The 15,884-nt window shown below is 39.2% G+C and overlaps 1 protein-coding gene across 10 annotated transcripts in view; it reads left to right on the top strand.

The window, feature by feature from the left end:
* Positions 1–15,884, top strand: part of arhgap44a (Rho GTPase activating protein 44a) — an 86,386-nt gene that overhangs the window by 39,643 nt on the left and 30,859 nt on the right. For all 10 annotated transcript variants that reach the window (XR_007427257.1, XR_007427256.1, XM_049468091.1 and 7 more), the window contains exons 2-11: positions 3,889–3,928; positions 4,206–4,325; positions 5,822–5,898; positions 6,089–6,200; positions 8,257–8,333; positions 8,432–8,549; positions 9,694–9,762; positions 11,414–11,495; positions 11,712–11,839; positions 13,751–13,862. Coding sequence is in view for 8 of the 10 variants with exons in the window: in XM_049468091.1 (XP_049324048.1) it covers positions 3,889–3,928; positions 4,206–4,325; positions 5,822–5,898; positions 6,089–6,200; positions 8,257–8,333; positions 8,432–8,549; positions 9,694–9,762; positions 11,414–11,495; positions 11,712–11,839; positions 13,751–13,862 (935 nt within the window). In the remaining 2 variants the exon portion in view is untranslated. The remainder of the gene's footprint in view (positions 1–3,888; positions 3,929–4,205; positions 4,326–5,821; positions 5,899–6,088; positions 6,201–8,256; positions 8,334–8,431; positions 8,550–9,693; positions 9,763–11,413; positions 11,496–11,711; positions 11,840–13,750; positions 13,863–15,884) is intronic.

Here is a 15,884-nt window from a genome sequence, read left to right as displayed (position 1 = left end):
GTGAGGTAAGAAAGAGAGAAAGCTTGAGAGAGAGAGAGAGAGAGAGAGAGAGAAAGAGAGAAAAAAGCTTGAGAGAGAGACAGAGAGGGTGTGATTTAAGGAAGAGAGAAAGCTTGAGAGAGAGAGAAAGAGAGAAAGAAAAAGAGTGAGAGAGAGAGAGAGAGAGAGAGCCTGTCACACATGTCTGTTGTAAGAGGGTCTGTGTGCATGAGCTTCACGCTGCCTGCAGTTCGGGGCTTCAGAGTCTGAGAGTTTGATTGGAATGTGCAGATGAATTCCCTGGTGCTGGATTCGGCTCTGGGGTCGGGCTTGTTTTGCTGTTTGTGTTCACGGGTCGAGACTCGGGCCTCTCCTCAACCTTACATGCTTGTTAAAGGTCCTGAAAGGTTCTCAGGGCTAAATTACATCATTATGAAGGGGCCCGTATCCTACAAATTTCCCTGAAATCCACATATGATGGTTGTAGGGGTTTGGGTATTTAAAAAACTTCCCATTTTGATAATTTTTTTTTATCCATAAGAAATAATGTCATTCAGTTCATCCTTTAAGAATCTGATTCATGCAAATGACCTTTCTCACATTTTTTGTATGTGAAATAATGAATAACTAATGAGTAGAAATGAATAGAGTTGGTCTAGAAGTGTTTTTGGTGCCAATTTCTTTCAGCTTGATTGGCCTACCACTGATACCGATCAAAAGCAGGGCTAAATGTCACAATAAACTTTCTAAGCAAACTTGGTAGCTAATACATAATCCTGCAGGACTTTTATGATAAATTTCAATGTATACATTGCACTATATATTGCACTTTATTGCACTTGTAGCAGCCTAGGTTTAGTTTTGTTAGATTATTGTAAATAATGTAATAGTTCAGTTATTCACTATTAAAATTTAAGTTCAATTACAGTTCATTTAAGTTACTAATTACAGTTAATTTTATAGCACTATTTTGCACTAATGCACTAATGTTAACACTAAAGTAAGCCTTCAGGAGTGAGTGCAGGTAGGAAGGAGCTGTTCTTTCATCACCTTGTAGGCGATTGTAAGAGTTTTGAATTTGATACGAGCATCAACTGGTAGCCAATGGAGCTCAATGAGCATCGGGGTGACATGAGTCCGTTTGGCTGGTTGAAGACCAGACGTGCTGCTGCGTTCTGGATCATTTGGAGTGGTTTTACTACACAGGCCGGGAGGCCATTTAGCAGGGCATTGCAGTAGTCGAGGCGTGAGATGACGACTGCTTGTACCAGGAGTTGGGTGGCCTGTTGCGTCAGAAACGGTCTAATTTTTCTGATGTTATAAAGCGCGAAGCGGCAGGATCGAGTAACCGAGGCCACATGGTGCGTGAAGGAGAGCTGGTCATCAACCATAACACCCAGGTTCCTAGCAACCTTTGTCGGTGAGAGAGAGAGAGAGTCGATGCTTATAGAGAGGTTGTGTTGAAAAGATGGTTTTGCTGACCAGAAGTTCAGTCTTTGAGAGATTTAGTTGAAGGTGATGCTCCTTCATCCATGAGGATATGTCAGAGAGACACTGCGATATCCGTGCAGAGATTGAGTGATCTTCAGGTGAGAATGACAGGTATAGCTGGGTGTCATCAGCAAAGCAATGGTAGGAAAATCCATGTGAGCGGATAACCTGACCAAGAGAGGCGGTGTATATTGAGAAGAGAAGGGGTCCCAGTACCGAACCCTGGGGAACCCCAGTGGATAGAGAGTGGGCTGAGGACAGCTGTCCTTGCCACGACACCTTGAACGAGCGCCCAGTGAGGTATGATCTGAACCATGACAGCACATTGTCTGAGATCCCCATGTTTGAGAGTATAGTTAGTAGGAAGTCGTGGTTGACTGTGTCAAATGCGGCCGAGAGGTCCAGCAGAATGAGCACTAAGGACTGACCTGCAGCTCGGGCAGTTTTCAACGCTTCAGTCACAGACAACAGAGCCGTCTCGGTAGTTGTAACTTTGGGAAGGAGAAAAACATAATTCCAATCCTCTGTATATCCTGTACATATGCAATATTGAAAATAAAACTACTTGACTTGACCAATGTTTTTATTGTCTTTTAAGATTTAAATGCTATACTCTGATAACAATGTGTACTATAGTTGGATGGAGCTTGAGGTAGAGTACTCTTAAAGATGTACTCTTAAAGCTGTGTTTCTTTGGTTTATTGATGCTTGAATGAACAGACAAATTGAGTTTGATGTTCTGATATCTCCATGTTCGCAGTAGCTCTTGTATTAGCAACATTAGCAGCGCCATGTTGCTCAAATACAAGAGGACTTAGCAGACATTCTGTAATACACTACCTGGCCAAAAAAAAGTCGCCACCTGGATTTAACTGATCTAAAGCAAATGATGTGGAGTTGCTGCAGTTGGTCTGCAGGTCTAGGTTCAGCAACAGTATGTGCTGAAAGAATGAGGTCAGCTGACTACCCGAATATACTGAATATAGACCAGGTTATTCCATCAATGGATTTTTTCCTCCCTGATGGCACGACCATATTCCAAGATGACAATGTCAGGATTCATGGGAATGGAATTGTAAAAGAGTGATTCAGGGAGCATGAGATCATCATTTTCACGGATTGAGAGAGTTCACCCCAGAGTCCAGATCTTAACCTCATTGAGAATCTTTGGGATGTGCTGGATGGAGAAGTGCTGCTTTGTGCAGCGGTCAGACTCTACCATCATCAATGCTGCAAGATCTTGGTGAAAAATTAATCCAGCAACACGGGATTGAATAAATCTTGTGACATTGCAGAAGCTTATTAAAACAATGCCACAGTGATTGTGCACCACAATTAAAGCTAAAGGTGGAACTACACAATGCCTTTTTTTTTTTAGGTCTCTTTGGGGTCAGTACTGGCCTCTTGCCCTGCATACAGATTCATGTTTATAACACATGAGATGAGATCAGTCAAATCCCCTTCGGTTAGTCCTGATTTTTTATTTTTTATTTATGAAATATGATGGTTCAAAGTCAAGACAAAAAAATATGTATCAATAAATTATTTGCATTCTTGTCTGCCAGCGAACGAGCCACACTATTGTTGATAATCACTCTTTCTGTGTTGAGGGCAGTACAGTACAGTGCAGAGCAGGGCAGTTTTAGCCCTGTTTGGCTGCTGTAAAGAGAAAAAAACAGGTTTAAACCAGAGACTGTAAAAAAGATGGACGTTGTGTTGCCGTTCATTTAATGTAAATGAAGCCAAAATCTTCCGCCATGTTGGCGATTCTGATACCGAGTCTGCGCAGTTGAGACCTGAGGAGGGAGAAAGACTGTGGAGAGACCACCTACTCATTTAAATAACCCCGCCCCTGAGGGCTGCCTCACGGTCACAGGTTGCAGAGCGGAGCTGATGGTCTGTTATTGGTCCTGCCCATAACCAGCCCTTTTACAATAACCACACCTTTTTTGAATAGAGATGAATAAAGTTTTTAAAAAACGAGTTCTGTGGGGATATAAAAATTTGACAATATAAGCAGAGGTTACACTAGCTGTTGCATTTAAACAATGGAGGTAGAATTACAGTATATTAGAAAAAAATGTGATTGAAAGTTGTCTGTTTTGCTATTGAAACCTATGGGGATGGGTGGGGTTACACAGCTTTCTGAAACCGAACAGCAGGGGGCGCCCGACCTGTGGTGGCTTTACTTTTGAGAGACGTCCAGCTATACACAGTCTATGGTTTAAACATACAGTACATTAGCAGTCTATCAGGCGCGTGTGTAATTAATTGCTGTAGGAACATGGAGTGATTCCCCAGGTGGCCTGTTCAGTTTATTCTGGTTAAATTATTCAGGCCTGCACTAGCCTACCTGACTAATTGTGCCTCTCTCTCTCTCTCTCTCTCTCTCTATCTCTCTCTCTTTCTACATTACAGGGCAGAGAAAACAGAAGTACTTAGTGAGGACCTACTACAGGTAATATGCTACTGAATACTGCATTGCTTTCAAATTGCTTCCCTGTGGTGTTTGTGTTGTCGTCCGTTTGCTGCATGGAGTTCTATCTATTATCTATCTTCTCGTTTTGTTTTGATTTCTTTGAAAGTATTTTGGTCCTCATGAATATGGATGCAGGGTGTATTTTTGGGTGTGCGAAGTGCTCGACTCGTTTGACAGTTTGTGTGGGTGTGTGAAGCGCCTGTGCACCTCCTCACTGCCATGTGTGTGTGTGTGTGTGTGTGTGTGTGTGAATAAGGTGGAGAAGCGTCTGGACCTGGTCAAGCAGGTCTCCCACAGCACACACAAGAAACTCACCGCCTGCCTGCAGGGACAGCAAGGGGCCGACGTGGAAAAGAGATCAGTCAAATCACCTTCGGTTAGTCCAGATTTCTTTAATTTATTTATGAAATATGATAGTTCAAAGTAAAGAAAAAAAATATGTATCACAATAAATTATTTGCATTCTTACCCAAATGCTGAATATTTAATCTTTGTCATGTTGAGTGAAATTTATTAATATAATAAGCTCTGAGGGCCCTATCTTACACCCTGTGCAAGGTGCGTTGTGATGCTCATTGCTATCTTACACCCTGCCAACAGTCTTTTTTTCCCACCAAACAGCAACTGTGCTTGTGAATATATCTACTTCAGTGGGTGTAGTGGGGTGGAAGAGATGTTAGTTCTGGTACATTTTTGGCGGATTGCTATCCTAGCAACAGAAAACGCAGGTGCGCCACTGACTGATTACAGCCTAAACAGATGTCAACAGTCAGACGTTTATTGCTGTCTTGGCAATGAAGGTATGTCTTAGGCTGTCTTAGGAACATGCTTCAGTGCACAAAACAATAAACAGAATACAAAATAAAATGACATTGCTTTTCCCATAATTTATCTGCTCGTGCACCTTTACAGTGTGAAATAGCAGCTCAGTTTCCTCTGCTGAGCAGTGTTGGAAAAGTCCAGGTAGCTGCACCAATAAAATAGCAATCTGCCAAAGTCAGAACACACCTGGTTCTTAAAGGACATGGCAGAAGTGACACGCTGAACATTATGCTCGAAACACACCCCTATTATTAATTTGTAATTAGTGCACCCTTAATGAAGCTGCAAGGTTTATGGATCATCTAAAGATCACTAAAATAGGGCCCATAGTGTCTCAGCAAACTAAGGGTGCTTTCACACCTTCCTTGTTTGCTTTAGGCTTACAAACTTTTCTCTTTGGTCCAAACCAAAATAGCAGGTTTAAAATGTGCCACAAACTGTGGTTTAGAGGATCAAAGGACAGACATTTGATCAGAGCAGAAGAGAATTTGTTGGTCCGGATTAACTGAACTATGGTGTGGTTATAAAAAAAATGTGTTTTTTGAATGGTGCAGACTTTTGAACCAATTACTGTAAGTTGAGACCCCAACAGAAGAAACAGAAACGGTGTTGTGCTGAAATCTGTCTCTATTTTGCATGCATGCTTATCATGCAGCAGTGTGGGTACAAAATATCATGCTGGTGATTCCTGTATCTACTGTAACTGTAGATTAATTCTAATTTATAAACAGAAATAAAAGAAGGCTGATGGTAATTTGTCACTAATTTTTCTTATTTTCTAAAAATTACTTACACTTTATGGCACTTATGGTCAGGATGCTATGCCATCAGCAGCTGGAGTCAGAGAGAGCACAATTAGCCATGATCTCCGTTCTGTTGTGGTGCTGCTCTTGTCCTCAGCTTCCTTGTGATGGCGGCTTAGTGAGTGGGTGGGCTTATTGGTTCAGATAATTGAGGAGAAAATCTGTTATTTTTTATTATTTAATAGTTGTCACAAATTTAAAAACATTAAAATTCTGCTCTTCATTTCTTTATTTTTCCCCTGAACAGAAAAAGTTGCCCTTGACCACTCTGGCCCAGTGTATGGTGGAGGGAGCTGCAGTTCTAGGAGACGATTCTTTGCTTGGGTAAGAAATGATGTCCAGGATTAACAAGGTTCTGCAAGTGATTAACTTTCTGTTCACTTATTGCTTTTTTCTGTCTTTATTCAACCATGCTGTGAAAAATACAGTTTTACATTCCATTCATTTTTTTTTATAAATTGTGTTCACAGTTTAGAGTGTATAAACACGTGTGTTTTCTTTAAATTCCTCACAGTAAGATGCTGAAGATGTGTGGGGACACGGAAGAGAAGCTGGCGCAGGAACTGATCCTGTTCGAGTTCCAGATTGAGAGAGATGTGGTGGAGCCTCTTTACGTCCTGGCTGAAGTAAGCCTTGTTTCATTTTCTAGCACTTTAAATTGTAAATGTTTTTATTATAAATGTCTTAATTTGTGCTGAACATACAGTACCAGTTAAAAGTTTGGACACACCTTCTTGTTCAATGTTTTTTCTTGATTTTCTTTAGTTTATTTCTTTATTTAATTTATTTTCTACTAGGGCTGTGAATCTTTGGGAATCTCACATAACGATTCAGAATCGAGTCTTGGGGTCACGATTAGATTTTTTTTTTTATTCTTTTAAATCCAAACGATTCGAGCTCAGCTACTGTCTCGCGGAGCTCTTTAACTGTACCGCGGAGCTTACCTACTGTCTCACAGAGCTTTTTAACTGTCTCGCGAAGCTCACCTACTGTCTCGCGGAGCTTTTTAACTGTACCGCGGAGCTCACCTACTGTCTCGCGGAGCTTTTTAACTGTCTCGCGAAGCTCACCTACTGTCTCGCGGAGCTTTTTAACTGTACCGCGGAGCTCACCTACTGTCTCGCGGAGCTTTTTAACTGTACCGCGGAGCTCACCTACTGTCTCGCGGAGCTTTTTAACTGTCTCGCGAAGCTCACCTACTGTCTCGCGGAGCTTTTTAACTGTACCGCGGAGCTCACCTACTGTCTCGCGGAGCTTTTTAACTGTCTCGTGGAGCTCACCTACTGTCTCGCGGAGCTTTTTAACTGTCTCGCAGAGCTCACCTACTGTATCGTGGAGCTCACCTACTGTCTCGCAGAGCTTTTTAACTGTCTCGCGGCGCTCACCTACTGTCTCGCGGAGCTCACCTACTGTCTTGTGGAGCTCACCTACTGTCTCTCAGAGCTTTTTAACTGTCTCACAGACCTTTTTAACTGTACCGCAGAGCCTTTTAACTCTCTCATGGAGTACATCTACTGTCCTGTGGAGCTCAGCTACTGAGCTCCGCGGTACAGTTAAAAAGCTCCGCGCGACAGTAGCTGCACCGGCAAAAAAAAAAAAAAATTGAAAATGAGAATCGATTCTGAAGCGTTTAATGTTAGGAACGCTATTTGAGCTTGAATCGATTTTTTCCTGCACCCCTATTTTCTACATTGTAGATTCATATTAAAGACATAAAAACATTTTTTGCACTATAAGGCACACCAGATTTTTAGGCACATTATTTTTTTAAGTCAAACGAGCGCTGGATGTTAACTTACACAGATTTCTCTCCTGAAAACTGTTTATTTGGGTGAATAAAGCACTTATATTTGTTTACAGTAAGCTTAGATTTCCAATACACTGAGGAACCCTGAGTGTTCCAGTAACCCAAGGCGATATTAGCCAACGGTTTGTCCCACGTAGCTTGTTTTAACACGGTAAATGCGCAGACTATAATACTTTGAACGGTGAAAAAGCTAACTATCGCTTAGCGTGTTTAGCGGGTTATGCTAATGCTGCTCCAGCAGTGCTAGCCGGGGTTAGCAGCAGGCTACAGTCTGATAAACTCACCTCTGAACTGCGAAAGAGCTAACTAGTGCTTAGTGTGGTTAGCGGATAATGCTAATGCTGCTCCAGCAGAGCTAGCCAGGGTTAGGAGCAGGCTACAGGCTGATAATACTCACCTCTGAATTGCAAAAAAATCATAAAATGAAAGAAAACATTGAATGAGAAGAGATGTGTCTGAACTTTTGACTGGTACTGTATCTTAGTTGAAATAAAAATCTAGGAGCGGATGGAGTTCTATGAATACAGACTGTATTCCTATATCTGTTTTTCTTAATACTTTAATATTTTCCTCCTTTAACCCTGTTTTTTTCTCAGCAATGCAGTGATTGGCACTGATTAGCATAGTGATGGCGTTAAAGGTGTTAGTAGTGTGTGTTGTGCTGCTAGTTCGAGTGGATCAGACAGAGCAGCAGTGCTGCTGGAGTTTTTAAACACCTCAGTGTTACTGCAGGACTGAGAATGGTAGGGAACAGGGTAAAAGGATAATAAACTATAGGATTACAAAAGTAATCCTATATGCTTAATGGAGCTGAAAAAATGAATAGTAAATCTGTATATTATTATTGTTATTATTATATTTTTGTGTCATTTTAGGTGGACATTCCCAACATACAGAAACAGAGGAAACATCTAGCCAAGCTTGTACTGGACATGGATTCAGCGCGGACAAGGTGATGGATGCACACCGCTATGAGAGCTGAGCTCATTTTCTCTCCAGTCGCAGGTTCCCGTCCTCCTCTCACCGTGTCCTTTCTTTCCCTGCCTGTAGGTGGCAGCAGTCGTCCAAGTCCTCCAGTCACCCCAGCAACCTGCAGCCGGGCGGGGCCAAATCAGATTCCCTTAGAGAGGAGATGGAAGAGACAGCCAATCGCATGGAAATCTGCAGGGTATATCTCTCTCTCACCACATCATATCTCTTCCTTTTATTGTGTAACTGATATTCTCCATTATAAGTGTTACCATTTTAGAAGGGATTTACTGAAATGAAAGTTTTTGGCTGAAACCAAACAAAATGTAACATATCACACACAGTTTTTTTTTTTTAAATTTTTTATTAATTTGATCACATTTTTTAGCATTGCATCTATTAAAAGAAATGACAAAACTTCAGTTTTGTAAAAAAAAAATCATTTTTTGGGTTTTTTTTGGCCAAACACTGTTTTTTTTTTTATTCAATTTCCAGCCAAATATTTTAGTGCACCCCTATTTTTTTCCAGAGCTTTGTATAAATAAACCACCTTATATATATATAAAAAAAACAGTAAAACCTGTCTATTTAATATTTAACATGGTATCTACATTTAAGTATATTGGGCCTTGTTCACCAGTGTTTTTGAAAAAAGTCAAGACAAAAAAGGATGAAAAAGGCTGTAAAATAATGGATCTTATTGTTCTCATGAATTGAACTGATCTCCAGTAAACTTTGTAAAAACTACAGACGTGGGTTTTTAAAAAGGAATTTCTGGTGACTAAGGCCCAGGTTTGTTTTAGCAGCCCACTGGTGTTAAAAATGTCCCACTGGCGCTGAGTGCTCCAGCGGTCTAAAGCGCTGCAACTATGAGCGGGAGGTCGCAGGTTCGAACCCCCACTCATGCAGCTTTGCCATCAAGCTGCCGGCACTCAAAGGGAGCACAATTGGCCCTGCTCCCTCTGGGTGGGTAGATGGCGCTCTCTCCCCACATCACTTCTGCGGTGATGTCTGCAGCACAGGGCGTCTGTGAGCTGATGTATTGAAACCGAGCTCGGCAAAGCTGCTTTGGCTGACTTGACATGTATCGGAGGAAGCATGTGTTAGTCTTCACCCTCCTGGTGTGTTGGGGCATTACTTGTGATAGGGGGAGTCCTAATGAGTGATTTGGGTAATTGGCCATGTAAATTGGGGAGAAAAAGGAAAAAAATAGAAATAAAATTATTAAAAAAAAGAAAAATGGCCCACTGGTGTTAACATTGAACTTGTATTAATGTCAGTTTGATAGTATCTGATTTGTCACTGATGATCACTAATGACCATGTGTTCTTTCCTTCATTTAGGACCAGTTATCAGCGGACATGTACAACTTTGTGGCCAAAGAAATAGACTATGCAAACTACTTTCAGACGGTAAATATAAAATTAATATAAAATAAATTTCTCTCAAAATAATTTGTCTATTGGTTATTACTGATTAAACATTATTTAGACTGTTATACACTGAAATGCCGCAAGTCATGGTTTAGTAGAAAAAAAACTTGTGTAAAAGTGTAAAAAATAACTTCATAGGACTGGTTGAGAAAGTGCCCACAGCTGTATTAGTTGTGAGGTGTTATCTTGTGAGGTTGATACTGGCCAGCATGCTCTTGGAAACGTGAATTGTCTTTGTTTGTTCTGATAGTGGGTGTCAGATGGATAAGACAAGGCCATACAAGGCATTACCATCCACAGTGAACAGTGCAGTGGGTGGTAATAATCATGAATACACATGTGAGTGTAGAATATTCTAGAAATGTTATAGAAACTATCGTAAAGCTTTTCATGCTTTTTTGATTGTTTACGTTTTTATTTTTAGGTATTACATATAGCACAAAACTTGTTTCTTACAAATGTTTACTTTACAGAAACATACAGTTGAACAGTATGAACAGTAATTTTAAATTTACCTCAGTTGCTCTATTTTACTCTATTCACACATTTAGCTAGCTTAGCATTGCTATTTTAGTCATATGTTTTTCTCAGTAGTGCTGTTCTGAAATCAGTTTCAAAAGATTTATGTATTAAATTATTTCTATTAGCCCGTTCATCATGAAATTTAGACACAATATTAAGAAGAACTGACAGATTTATTCTTTGTCAAAAAGAATGAATAGCAAAATGGAGAAACAAGGTGTGTTCTATGTGACAATACATTTCTTGGCGCACTTAAAATCCTTTAATTTTTTATAATCTGGTGCGCCTTATGTATGAATTGTACCAGTCAGGTATTAAAGAGCAGTAAAGCCACTCTGCTGAAGTACATTATGAGGGTTAGTTTTTAGTTTAGTTCTCCAGCAATAAGGCTGGGTGCAGCAGCATTAGCATTAGCTGCTAACCACAGTGCAGCACTAGCTCTTTTGCACTTTAGAGGCGTGTATATCTGACTGTAGACTGTGTTAAACCAAAAAAGCTATGTGGGAAAAACTACTAGCTGATAGCGCTCTGGGATACCGGAACACTCCGGGATTCCTCAGTTTAGTGCTTTTGAGTGGCATTTATGTCCCGCTAGCACTGCGGCTAATGCAGTTTTCACTGACAACTCACCCTTAATACAAAATATTGGAGATCTAAGCTTACTGTAAATAAACAAAAGTGCTTTACTCACCCAAATAAATGTTTTTTTAGGAAATAAACCTGTGTAGATTAACATCCAGCACTCGTTTGACTTTGAATTTTGATTTTGATTTTTTTTTTTAAGAATTACATTTTTGTTTGTTTGGGCGCTTCCCCATTAAAAGGAACACATGATGACACCCTTGCTCACTTCGATGTAGGCATCCTTACTAGTGTCGCTTAATGCACCTTATAATACAGTGCCCCTTGGTATATGGTAATATAACACACATTTATACTATTACAAATCTACAGTAATTTCACAAAAAATATGTTTTTGGATTTCCACCTTTAGATATGTACTTTGACTCACTTCTGTAGCTCCTATATTTGTGTGCATAAAGAGAATTGCTCCACGAAACTCGAGGAGACGTCAGTTAAAACGATGCTCATGTGCTTGTTTCTGTAGCTCATAGAGGTTCAGGCGGAGTATCACAGGAAGTCTCTGGAGATTCTGCAGAGCGTGCTCCCTCAGATCAAAGCGCAACAGGGTGAGTCCCTCCACCTGCCCTTTAATTCCAGCTTACACGAGTTTGATCAAGTTCCTGACTTTCCTTCTCAGAGCAGAGCAGCAGAAATGTCAGTGAACATGCTTATGTTTATTCCTCTGTATGTGTTTATATCTATGTTTTCCTGCCTTGAAGGCAGCAGCTTCTGAAGAGATGTAAGCGTTTGTTGGAATATCGGTGTTTGTGTGTGTTTTTTAGAGGCCTGGATAGAGAAGCCATCCTATGGGAAGCCGTTAGAAGAGCACCTGACCCTCAGTGGCAGAGAGATAGCCTTCCCCATCGAGGCCTGTGTCACCATGCTGCTGGAGTGCGGCATGCAGGAGGAGGTGAGGACCATCTGTATACCAACAAGATTTAATCCATAGAAGCTGAGAGTTATCACTTTTCTAAAGATAGCGACACAAGCATCATCAGTAATAGTGTTTTATACATTAAACCAAAGATAAAATTGAGCAAAATGTTTTATTTCTTTTTCCACAAAGCCAAAAAGAAGAAAAAGGGCTGTAAATAGGCTTGTGAAACTGTGTCTGGCCAGTCATATAGTCCCAAATGTTCTGGTTTATAACTCATAAAAAACAAAGTGCGTCCATCAAGAACAAAAGCTTTAATATTCAAAAAATATTTTATACAGCAGTATAACAAACTTATTGAGGGCAGGAATGTCTTAAAATATTTTTTTTGACAGAAGAACCTAAACTAAACAAAATTAAACATTTTGCCACTTTTTATTACATTTGCCACTTTTTTGCTATGGAATTTGTTAAAAATCCAAAATATATTTTGTGTTGCTATTAAAAAACTAAGAAAAATATGTATGAACCAACAAAGCACAATATATTTACCTCATCATGATTTTATGTAGTCAGTGCTGCTCTATTCACACATTTAGCTAGCTCAGCATTGTTGTTTTAGTCATAAATTTGCCTTAGTAGTGCAATTCTCATCATACATTTACCACAGTAGTGCTATTTTTCTCATAAATTTGCCTTAGTAGTGCTATACTTATCATAAATGTACCTCAGTATTGCTATTCATATCATAAAGGTACCTTAGTAGTGCTGTTCTCATCATAAATGTACCTTAGTAGTGCTATTTTTATTATGAATTTACCTCAGTAGTGCTATTCTTATCATACATTTGCCTTGGTAGTGCTATTTGTATCATAAATGTGCCCTAGTAGTGCTATTCTCATCCTAAATTTACCTTAGTTGTGCTATTCTAATCTACATTTACCTCAGTAGTGCTATTTACATCATGAATTTGCCTTAGTTGTGCTATTCTTATCAAACATTTACCTCAGTAATGGTATTCTTATCGCAAATGTACCTTAGTAGTGCTATTCTTATCATGAATTTATCTCATTAGTGGTATTCTTATCGTAAATGTACCTCAGTAGTGCTACTCAAGTGGGCAGACATAGTCTTTAGTTATCTCAGCTTACCATTATATGTTTGTTTGCCAAACAAAAATAACTGTGAACAAACATCCCAGCTAATAGAGAACATTATAAGAATGGTTGGCAATGTTCTGAAAGAAGGTTAGCCTGTAATGTTACAGAAATAATGTTGCTGGAATGTTCTGAAAACAACGTAATAATGGTTTGTATCACAATGTTATTGGAACGTTTCTCACATAACGTTCCCAGATAGGTGAATACTAACATTATGGAAACATTAAATGTAATATTTCCAAAACTAAAGACTAAAATATTAAAACAACACAAGTGATGTTGCTGAATGTACCAGAATGTACCAAAAAGTGCTAAATAAAAAAAAGTTTTAATAGCATCCAGAAAACTTAACAGGTTGAACATTCTAATAACATTGATTGTAGCATTGTTAACTGGGATTGATCTGTTTTACTGTTTGCACTGTGCATGTGCACAAACCATTATTCTTCAGATACAGATAATGAAATCAAGAAAAAACAGCCAGAAAATACAGAAGAAAATCAATCAGTCAGTTTTGATTCATATCCGATGCAAATTTGCCAACAAATAATATTTAATAAGTAGTGTTTGATGAATAAGCTTTTACAGCCCTTTTGTTAGAAAAATCTGGAATAATAAAATCACCCTGGGAAGAGTCTATGGTGGATTTCACAGCACAAACAACACCAGCATTCACAGAACCCAAATTAATCAGACACTTCCATTTTTAGACGCTTCTATTTTCTAGGTGCTTTGTGTTTGAGTCTTTAACTGAGTGTTTCTGACTCCGGGTTCTCTGTTCTCGCAGGGTTTGTTCAGAGTGGCCCCATCAGCGTCCAAACTGAAGAAGCTGAAGGCGTCGCTGGACTGCGGGGTGGTGGATGTGCAGGAGTACTCTGCTGATCCACACGCCATAGCAGGTGGGACCAAGACCTCCATCACTAAGTTAATGAAATATGATTTGTGCCATTACTGCAATGTGACTATTGTGATGCGCGTATCACGATGACGATGCTTAAATGATATATCGTGCAGCCCTAATAAAAAGTAATGTTTGATTTTATAAGTGTGGACAGTCACAGCCAGAGATGATTTGTGGCAGATCTAGACTCATGTCTAGACTGTATTCAGATTTATTTTTGATGATGTGAACAGCCAAAAACCACATAAAATCCATTTTTTTTGAATATCTAAAATTGTATCCACATTGATTTTTGATGCAGGCAGAAACCATATAAAATTTGATTTATGGCATGTCTAGTAATTTTTAAAAGTGTGGACAGCCAGACAGACAACATTGTATCCCATTTATCTGGAGATTTATTCAAACAAAGAACAACGTCATCTAATTCATATTGAAGAAAGGGCAGTGGACCAGAATGCATGCAGATATAAGTGTGGACAGCCAGAGGTTACATAAAATCTGGTTTATGGCATATCTAGATTGTATTCCGTTTGATTTTATAAGCATGGACTGCCAGAAGCCACCTAAAATCAGATTTATAGCATATCTAGAGTGTATCAAGATTGATTTTATTAGTGTGGCCAGCCAGATAATTTAACAAATCTGATTTATAGCATATCTAGATTGTATCGAGATTGATTTTATTAGTGTAGCCAGCCAGAGAATTTATAAAATCAGATTTATAGCATATCTAGATTGTATCGAGATTAATCTTGTTAGTTTGGCCAGCCAGAGAATTTATAAAATCAGATTTGTAGCATATCTAGATTGTATCGAGATTAATTTTATTAGTGTAGCCAGCCAGAGAATTTATCAAATCAGATTTATGGCATATCTAGATTGTATCAAGATTGATTTTTTAATAGAGTGGACAGCCAGAGAATTTATAAAATCTGATTTATGGCATATCTAGATTGTATCGAGATTGATTTTATTAGTGTAGCCAGCCAGAGAATTTATAAAATCACATTTATAGCATATCTAGATTGTATTCAGATTGATTTCATTAGTGTGGCCAGCCAGGGAATTTATAAAATCTGATTTATAGCATTATCTAGATTCTGTCCAGTTTCATTGATTTTTAATAGTGTGGACAATCAGAAACCACCCAAATCCGTTTTTTTTTTTTGCATGTCTAAATTGTATTTAGATTTATTTTTTATTGTGAAGTGTGAACAGCCAAAAAACACATAAAATAAGTTTTTTTGAATATCTAGATTGCATCCATATTGATATTTGATAATGCAGACAGTTAGAAACGACATAAAATCAGATGTATGGCATATCTATTTTGTATCCCCATTGATTTTTAATAGTGTAAACAGCCAGAGCAACATAATTTCTCATTTATCTAGAGATTCTTTCAGACAAAGAACAATGTCATCTAATTCTTAATGAAGGAAGGGCAGTGGATCATAACCCATGCAGATACATGTGTTAAGTGTTCCAATCCGATCCCTAATACACAAATATCAGTGTGAACAGTCATCTCAGCAGATCTGATCTGAGAAACTAATCTGATTTGCCAGAGTCTTGTTCTCTTGATATATTGATCTGTCGATGATTGTTACTGTTTCTATCAGCTGTGGTGTTCTGGAACAGAGTTTGACCCCGAATGCATTTCCATTTAACTCAGCCTTAGGTTCCCTTTGCTCTAATCCCATCATGCTTTGCCCCCTTTGGTATGACTCACTACTGGCCAGTGAGGCGAGGCTGAAGCCGGCCAGCAGCACTAGCAAACATTGCTGGCATCTTGCATGGCTCAGAGGCACCCATCTCTCTCTCTCTCTCTCTCTCTTTCTCTCTCTCTCTCTCTCTTTCTCTCTCTCTCTCTCTCTCTCTCTTTGTTTCCTAACTCTAACTGTGTTCAAAGCTGTGCAAACCACACCTCCCTTCAGGCCCTATCAGACATGCTTCTGCCTGATAGCCTCTGTCCTCCCTCTCTTCCTCTCTCTCTCTCTCTTTTCCTCTCTTCCTC

This window comes from Astyanax mexicanus, chromosome 19, assembly GCF_023375975.1.
Source record: "Astyanax mexicanus isolate ESR-SI-001 chromosome 19, AstMex3_surface, whole genome shotgun sequence".
Taxonomy (NCBI): Eukaryota; Metazoa; Chordata; class Actinopteri; order Characiformes; family Acestrorhamphidae; genus Astyanax; species Astyanax mexicanus.
This window is presented reverse-complemented; position numbering and strand designations above follow the sequence as displayed.